At 44.5% G+C, this 9061-nt stretch overlaps 1 protein-coding gene across 1 annotated transcript; it reads left to right on the top strand.

Moving 5' to 3' along the window:
* Positions 1-994: 994 nt before the first annotated feature.
* Positions 995-5063, top strand: lrrc4.2 (leucine rich repeat containing 4.2). The gene is made up of 2 exons (XM_036585616.1): positions 995-1745; positions 1877-5063. Exon 2 carries the CDS (start codon positions 1998-2000, stop codon positions 3939-3941), a length of 1944 nt encoding a protein of 647 aa, XP_036441509.1. The 5' UTR covers positions 995-1745; positions 1877-1997; the 3' UTR covers positions 3942-5063.
* The last annotated feature ends 3998 nt before the right edge of the window (positions 5064-9061 follow it).

The following is a 9061-nucleotide window of genomic DNA, read 5'->3' as shown; positions in this document are numbered from 1 at the left end:
GAAGGACTGTTGTTTTATCATAGTCAATCAAGTCCTACTAGAGCTTACTACAAAGGAATACAGTGCGTGCATGTGAGAGATGGAGAAAGAGGGAGAGCAAGAGAGAAAGAGACTGAAAAGAAAATATGAAGGGGAAAGAGAAGATGGAGAAAAGACAACAGTAAAAAATGGTTAAAAACGATGAAAGCACAAGCAGCACAAAGAGTAAGAAAGGAAGAGTTGGAGAGTGTGCGCACAAGAGAGAGGGGGTGAGAGAGAGAGAGCCAGAGTGCAGAAGAAAGAGTGGAGGGGGTGGATGTGTTAATACACAGGAACACTGCATCAAACCAATGCACTGCTCTGAGCGGGATGCGTCAGCAGTACATTCACGTTTTCACTGAAGGACAAAAGGAGGAGATAGAGCGGAGCGGCTCGGGTGCCTGCAACCCCATCACGTAAAGAGAAAAAGAGAGAGAGAGAGGAGCCTGAGCACCAGGGAGGGGGGTAAGGACTCGCCACTGCCGCCGCCACCACCGCTGCTGCCGTCGCTGTGGACAGGATTCACCTCTGGGTGCATGTGTGTATGCATCTCTCCCTCGTTCGCTCTCTCTCCTCTTGCCTGCCCGCTTGCTTGCCTGCCTGTCCGGCTTCCACTGCAGACCCTCAGCCAGTCCACAAGCTTATGATCAGAAGCAGAAGAACTGCCACAACTTACTACCTCAAGATGCAGGAATAAAGGAATACCGCAAGATCTGCACCAAGGGACAAACTACGGACTCCTCTTCAAGACAGCTCTCCGAAATCAACAGTACGTCATACAGCAGGATCAATTCCTCCTTTTCTAATACTAAAAAAACAGAGGGAGAGAGCGAGAGAGAGAGAGAAAGAGAGAGAGAGCGAGCAAGAGAGAGAGAGAAAAGAAGAGAGAGTAAGAGGGAGAGCAAGAGCAAGAGAGAGGAGAGAGCAAGAGAGAGAGAGAGAGGAGAGAGAGGGAGAGAGAAAGAGAGAGAGAGACAGAGAGAGCGATCGCTAGAGAGCTTCACTGCTGCGCTGCTGCTGCCCCCCTTCCTCCCCCTTCCTGCTCCCGCACCACCACCCCCGAGCCCCCCTCCGGAGAAATTGACGGATTATTGCTAACTGTGCACGCGGCAGTCTGCTGCTGCTACGGTGACGGGCAGGAGAGCAAGGCGAGTTAAAAAAGCAAGACGGAATTACCGCAATGTGCATCTGTTAGCCTTTTTTGTATTCATCAGTGCATGGCTAATCAACTGGACAAGTGTTGAGGAGGGGGGTGTGCAACGGCAAAACTGAGAAGCGGGTTAGTCTTTAACAGAAAGGAAGAAAAACTGGAAGGACTCGGGATTTTATTCCCCACTCTACAAATTTTTCCCTTCTTTTTCCTCGCTACGTTTTTTTTAATGTGCTTGCAGTTCGGCTATGGAGTCTTGTGAAAAATGTTCAGTGGTATTCAGCGTCGGCTTCCAAGGACAATCAATGGGGGAGCTGAGAGGAGATCTTTTCCGATCTGACTGGATCCATGCACCTGCTTAGCTCACTGGGCCTTACCTCTTACACCAGTTTCTCTAAATGCTGCTTCTCTCTGGAATTCAAAGGAGCCATTTTGTCAAGCAGTTCACAGTCCACTTTACTTTTCTAACAAGAAATCTATCAAAATGTTGCAGAGGTCTTGCTGAAGCCGACCAGGCTTGCGCAAATTGAAAAAGGGATATTCAAAGGAGAATCCCTGCAAATTCCGTACTAATGAGGTAAGTTTTTCGGATTTATACTTCTTTCTTTGACTGACATCCTTGTTTCTTTCTTTTGGAATCATTTGCGCGCTTTTCTCCCCTCCCCTCTCTCCCTCACTCTGCCTTTCTCTTCTCTGTGTTTAACACAGCACCATCCTGCACTGTCGATGGAAAACAGAAGCAGTGTCTTGCTCAAACCAGGGTAGGGCCACTGTTCTCCATTCCCGAGCCGAATCCCCACACGATGTTGAATTATGAACGCGCCACATCATGAGTCTCTTGTGGCAGGTAACTGTGCACCGTGCCTGGAACGCAGCCCTGCTCTGTGCAGTCTACCTCATGGTGCGAGCGTGGAGTGTGTGCGCCGCCCCCACCGGACCGCAGAACTGCCCAGCCGTCTGCTCCTGCAGTAACCAGTTCAGCAAGGTGGTGTGTACCAGGCGCGGCCTGGTCCGAGTGCCCCCTGGCATCCCCACCAACACGCGACACCTCAACCTCATGGAGAACAGCATAGAGATAATCCAGGCTGACACCTTTCGGCACCTCCACCACCTGGAGGTGCTGCAGCTTGGCAGGAACTCCATCCGGCAGATTGAGGTGGGGGCCTTCAACGGTCTCACCAATCTCAACACCCTGGAGCTGTTTGACAACCGGTTGACCGTAATCCCAAGCGGCGCTTTTGAGTACTTGTCTAAACTGCGGGAGTTATGGCTCAGGAACAACCCTATTGAAAGCATACCATCTTATGCATTCAACCGAGTCCCCTCGCTCATGCGTCTGGATTTGGGAGAGCTGAAGAAACTGGAGTATATTTCTGAGGGTGCTTTTGAGGGATTATACAACTTGAAATACCTAAACCTTGGAATGTGTAATCTGCGGGAGATGCCTATTCTCTCTCCATTGGTGGGTCTAGAGGAGCTTGAGATGTCAGAGAACTACTTTCCGGAGATCAAACCTGGATCCTTCAGGGGTCTAAAATCTCTCAAAAAGCTCTGGATTATGAACTCCAGGATCACCACCATGGAGCGAAATGCTTTTGATGATGTCACAGCCTTGGTTGAGCTCAACCTGGCACATAATAACCTTAGCTCTTTGCCCCATGACCTTTTTGCGCCCTTGAGTTACCTAGTAGAGCTGCACTTGCACCATAACCCATGGCGGTGTGACTGTGACGTTGTGTGGCTGGCCTGGTGGCTAAGAGAGTACATCCCTACCAACTCCACATGCTGTGGCCGCTGCCACACCCCTGCACACTTACGAGGGCGATACCTAGTGGAAGTGGACCAGACTACCTTCCAGTGCTCTGCTCCCTTCATCCTGGATGCTCCACGGGACCTTAACATCTCTGCAGAGCGAGTAGCTGAGCTCAAGTGTCGTACAGCCCCCATGTCTTCTGTCAGATGGATTCTGCCCAATGGAACAGTTCTGACCCATGGCTCCAATCATCCCCGGATATACGTGCTCAATGACGGAACTCTAAATTTCTCCAATGTGCTGCCATCTGACACGGGTGTGTACACCTGTATGGTGACAAACATGGCTGGAAACTCCAATGCGTCGGCCTACCTGAATGTGAGCGCAGCTGAGCTCAACACCTCTGAGCACCTGAGCTACTTCACCACAGTGACTGTGGAGGTGGTGGAGCCCACATCTGAAGAGGTGATCAAACCGAAGACGGTCACGGCCTCGCCCTCCGTCTTCCAGCCTGTGTTTATCTCAACGCCAACTGTGCTGCTGCAGACACCCCGACAGGTCAGCGTGCCAACGGTCCGAGGAACAGTGCGCCCACCTGCCAGTTTAGATGAGGTGATGAAGACTACGAAAATTATCATTGGCTGCTTTGTTGCCGTCACACTGCTTGCCGCAGTTATGCTGATTGCGTTCTACAAGCTGCGCAAGCGGCACCAGCAGAGGAGCACGGTGGCAGCTGCCAGGACTATAGAGATCATTCAGATGGAGGAGGACGTTCCTCCTACCACCTCGGGGACGAGTATACCAGGTGAGGGCGGGATGGTGCTGCCAAGCCTGAGAGATCGTAACAGCACCTACAAACCCAGCTACAGCACCTACAAACCAGCACACTCTGCTCCCTGGACAGAGAACAACATTGGAAACTCTCTCCACCGCCCTCGGCCCACCACCATCAGCACCATCCCTGAGCCCTACTTGATTAAAACTCACACCAAGGAGAAGGTACAGGAAACCCAGATCTAATGTTCCCTTCTCCTTCTCCTCCTCTCTCCCTTTTTCTGTTCCTCATGAAAACATGCAATAGAATGCACAAAGAAAAGACAGCGATTACTTTTGTACCCAGTGCAAAAATGAGACTGTTTTTCTTGTACATGCTTATATATAAGTATATGAATATAAATATATAAATTAATCCACTATGGGATGGTAAGAGAAGCAGATTATATAAAAATGAAAAATGAATTTAAACTATTTTCTAACTTGTAACTTCTATTTAAGATGGAGATATGTGAAGATACTGATGTGACGCTGCAAATGAGGACAGACTTGTTTGAAAAGGGCACTCTGTGGTTTTTAGACAATGCTAGATAGGATCCGGTAAACTTTCTACATAAGTGTCCCCAAAACAATCTTTACAGGTTTATCTTGTAAAAGCAACAAGAATTTGTAATGTGCCAAATGTTATACATGCAATAAAAGAGTTTGGGTTTAAAGAGATATCAGAACAAAACACTGCAAAATATAGTCTATATTAAGGCTGCAAAAAGGAGCTTCTCCTGAGTCTGCTTTTTGGTAGCTATCAGCCAAATGGTTTTGGTCTAATGTGCTATTTTGCAGCAAGTGGTTAACTCTGTATTTGCCAAACTGCCAGACCTTGCAGTGAGAAGCAGTAAGGCAATCGGGTTCCTACTCTTTTTCCTTTAATATCCTTTTCGGCTTTAAATTTAGTTGAAACTTAACAGTTCTGGCCATTTCCTTCTCTGTTATTGGTTGCTTTCTCTATACTTTTAAAACCCCCCCAAATGCTTTCTTAAGGCTTGAGTGGCTTTTAGGGCTAAAATAGAGTAAACACGTTACAACAGTTGCCTCAGATTAGTAGTGTAAGGGCTCAACAGGATGTTCATTTGCAACAATGCAGAGATAGTTGCCATGACACGAAGGTTTACTGCAAGTTAAAATTAACATGACTGCTTACTATTTTTCTTTTGTTGAGAAGGAGATACAAATGAATGTGTGCATTATGGGCTGTCCTCTATGGTGATCGTTCAAACAGTGAATTCCTTTGTCCTTATTTTGAGCAACACTATTTTTATGAGGAGTCTACAAAGGTTACAACAATAAAACATTTGGTTTGTATTTCTCTAAACATAACTCTTTCCTCTCGCCTTTTTTTCTACATACCGCAGAGTGCGTGCACAGTTGTAATAAGTTTGCAAAAATTGTATGGAAGCAGCAGAGATTATGCTCCTCTGTCAAATGTCATTTCAGAATGTACTATGTTTGTGTCTGCAGTTCCAGTGCGCAAGAATTTCACAGCCCATTTTGCTGAATCTTATTTGGTGATAAACTGCTTGCTGGGAAGATTCTAATCTTTAGCGTATCTGCAATGGCATATGGCCCCAGTAGTGGCTGCAAAAAATGCATACTACTGAAATATGGAAACAAGTTAATGACAAGCAGAAGCGTGGCACCAACATATCTAAAGAAAAAAATGGAGTCTGCTTTCCTGGCACAGTAAATACAGTGTGTTAGGCAGGCATTTGATAAGATCTCTTTACCCAGCCATAATGACATTACGAGTTTCCCCATTCAGAGCTCAGGTAACACAGCTGCATTTCAAGCAGATGACTAAGAAGGTTAAGTGCGGCATTTAATATCATCCATTATTGATCTACTTAACCTGTAGCACATGCCAAATTAGGTATGGAGTGCATGTGTTATTATATTTGAAGTGAGTGTACGTGAATTACATTTAGTGTGATTTCCGGACTCAATTTCATGTTTACAGCATAGTCTTATAAACATTCGTCAAAACAAAGGTGCCAAAAAGGGCTCTTTGGAGTGATGCCATAAAAGAACCACCTTTGCTTCCCTAAAGAACCTTTCAATGGATGGTACTTTAACCCTGACATAAAACCATGACTATTTCTGCCGTTTAATCTGCTCTTCTAAGTTAATCGCATGAATTCTAAACGCCATTGTTGTATTTATCTGACATGTAAAGAATGTGATCTATCAAAGCTGAAAATTCATAGAAAACATGATTTGGAATAGAAGTCAAATATCAGCATTGTTTTATAATTACCTTTGTTAAACAAATCAAGGTTAAGTGCTTACAAGCCCAAATTGTGCATCCGACAATAGAGGAAGCTTTGTATGTCTTTTATATAGTGATAGAAAACAGTGTAACAAAAGAAAGACCTGATTCTACATGCCGACATGTTTCATTTTGGCAATATGCACAAGCTTGCGCCGTAACTCTTCTAGCGGCAGATTTAAAGTTAAGAAAAGGGGCCATTGCAAAATTCTCAGAATGGATTGCCTGAGAGATGCTCAAGGACAAAGAAGCATTTTTTGTAAATTAGATCAGTACAGTAAATATCGGTATATTACTAGAACTGTATGTTTGAGCCAAGAACAATTTCAGAACCTTATTTTTAAGACTGAGTGTTACTTATAATGCATATTTTTATACAAAACCATTTTCACTCTTACACTTCTTTTCCAATACCGATACCAATACTGAACCCTTTGGTCAGATACCTGCCTGACAGTAACATGAGCAAATTTTAATTTAAGCAGTTCACTTAAGATGAGCATCTAAAAGTAGGCTATCATGCTCAGACTACTCAAAAAACTCCACTACCCCAGTAGTCTAGCGAGTCCAGATGTGATCTCGTAACGAGAACGTCTGTGGACAAGCATGACAAAATTTGGGCTAAATTTGAGTGGGAAGGTAGACTTATGGTGGGAACAAACTAAAGGTGAAATTTCTAAACCCATTCAATGCCTTGTGAAATGGAGCTTATTGTAGGGTGTGATGGTGCACCGACTTACATTGTCTGATGGACAATCATAACCCATCAATGTAATGAAAGTTAGCATGGTTGAAAACTCCCCCCAAAAACTGCAAATAAGCATGTAGAGGTACCTTGCGTGTGCAGAGAAAACATTACCTGTGGTAAAAAATAAACCTCATATAATGGAAAAACAGCTCTGTTAGCTAACGGTAGCATTTCACTACCTAGCTTGTTTTGCTTGTCTTACAGATCGTACTCCAGATGCCAAAAAAGCATAGACTAGAGGACTTTGGGGGTGGGTTTGACAGAGGGAGTGTACTGTTGTTTGCAGAAGATTTTTCCACAATACAGCACCAAAACATAAGAAGTTGTCCCCATACATACCTGTATTATGATTTAACTACCCCATAGGAAGAAATACACAGATGACAAGACATCACACAATGTGAGTGTGTGCTATTTCAGTCTAGATTTGTTACAGGATTCATTCCTTCGGATCACTGATCCAGCATTTTCTGCTGATACTGATCCGATACCGGTATCCATTGACACCGATATGACATCCCCAATTACTACAAAAAAAAAATGGAAGCGAATTTAAACACTCTTTTGAGTGAGTGGCCTAACATTATCATACTGAGTTAACTTCTTTGCATTTCAGACAGAATCTTTACAGGCACACGCCTTTTTACAAGTCCTCTTCATTGACTCCCTGTGTACGGCAAATATTAACACATTTCTTCCGACACCACGCAAAGCAAAGGCTGTTTTAGGCTTGAATGGGTGCTAATGTGCTATTAAGTTGTACATTTTTAGCATGAGGCAAAAGGGGTAGAGGGTGTAGTCTGTAATCAGGGGCAGAGTGTCTCTCAGCTCAGAACTGCAGTAACCCGCCATTAGCACACTCACGCACACACACGCAGCAATTTCCTACCCTCCTAGGACACTCAGGCCACAGCACCCACACCAGTGATGGAACAGCACCGCAACACCACACACAGTAACACACTGGGATAATTACCCAGCTCTGTGCTTCTACATTATTCAGAAGAAAATGTCTTGATGGTGCAAGTGTTGTGTTTGTGGCTGATGAGCCTTGTAAATTTAATCTTTAATGCCAGGAGGAATCATTCTGCATAGGTTGATTTGACATGCTCTCTAGTCTAGCAATATGGTGCGAGATTAAGTTCATTTCAAGTTCAGCCTCATTTTAAGAGTCAAATGTGCCTTTGTAAGCCTTAAATGAAAGAACATTAGGGTTTTATGGAGCTCCTCATATAATTTTTACCATTTGAGCTACTTGTGTCTTTACACACTTAAAAGTAAAGGTTCCTAAACGGTTCTTGTTCTCGACTTATGGTTCTAGGTAGAACCTTTAGAAGCTTTGCATGACGTTGAGATTCTTTCAACTTTAAAAAGGTCACACATCGCTTTAAAAGAACCACACATTGAACAGTTATTTAGGGAACCTGAATATCAATTGATGTTTAGATTCCCTAGACATCGCTCCAGAGAGCTCTTCAGCATCTTTACTTATAAGAGTGTACCCTGACTCCCCAAATGGCCCACCCACTGGCTTTATCGCTGTTCTCTTCAAGGGGACTCATCCACAGGCAGCATCTGTAATCTTCCAATCATTACAGCTCATGTCAGACTGAGCCCCAATGCAATAGCACATGAACACAGACTCTAATTTGGTTATGAGTGGCCACCATTTGAAAGTTCTGTCAGATCTTTAATGGGCATAGTCTGTGCTTGTGTGCTGCTGTGGTCCTTGGCCACGTCGGCTCGTGTCATTAGGCTTATCATTTCGCTTCTATTCCCCCCTTTCCTTTTTATGATGCTAATTGACTTAACATTATTGACTTTCCACATCAACATTACCGCAGCGAGGAGCTCACTTTAAGGATGTGCTCGCTAGGGAAGGAGGCTGCTGTTTGATGGGTTCTCCATGGGAGACTTATCACTCGCACAATTATCCTGACAGATTTGAGGATTGCTTTTTCCCTTCTTCCGCTGACTGATATGTTGGTTTTCTGCAGTCTGATAGATAATGATGAGGAGGGAGATGGAGTGGGGTGGAGAGGAGCACACACCAGATGTTTATCAGTTAATGAAGTGTCTGGGCTGGGCTATGGTGGTCCTTTCTCTATCCAGCGGTGCGCTCTGACCGCCATCTTGGTCAGTATAGCATTTGGTTCCCTATTTTCTGTGAGGTGAGGTATTACTGAGATGACTGATGGAGAAATATGAAGGTAGCGTGAACATCTCATGCTTCATTAACTTCTATTACTCACTACCAAGGTTGGGTGATATGGCGAAAATACGATATCTCAACACTTC

The sequence above is a fragment of the Colossoma macropomum genome, unplaced genomic scaffold (assembly GCF_904425465.1).
Source record: "Colossoma macropomum unplaced genomic scaffold, Colossoma_macropomum, whole genome shotgun sequence".
NCBI lineage: Eukaryota > Metazoa > Chordata > Actinopteri > Characiformes > Serrasalmidae > Colossoma > Colossoma macropomum.
The sequence above is the reverse complement of the archived record's forward strand: the minus strand, read 5'-3'. Positions and strand labels throughout refer to the sequence as shown.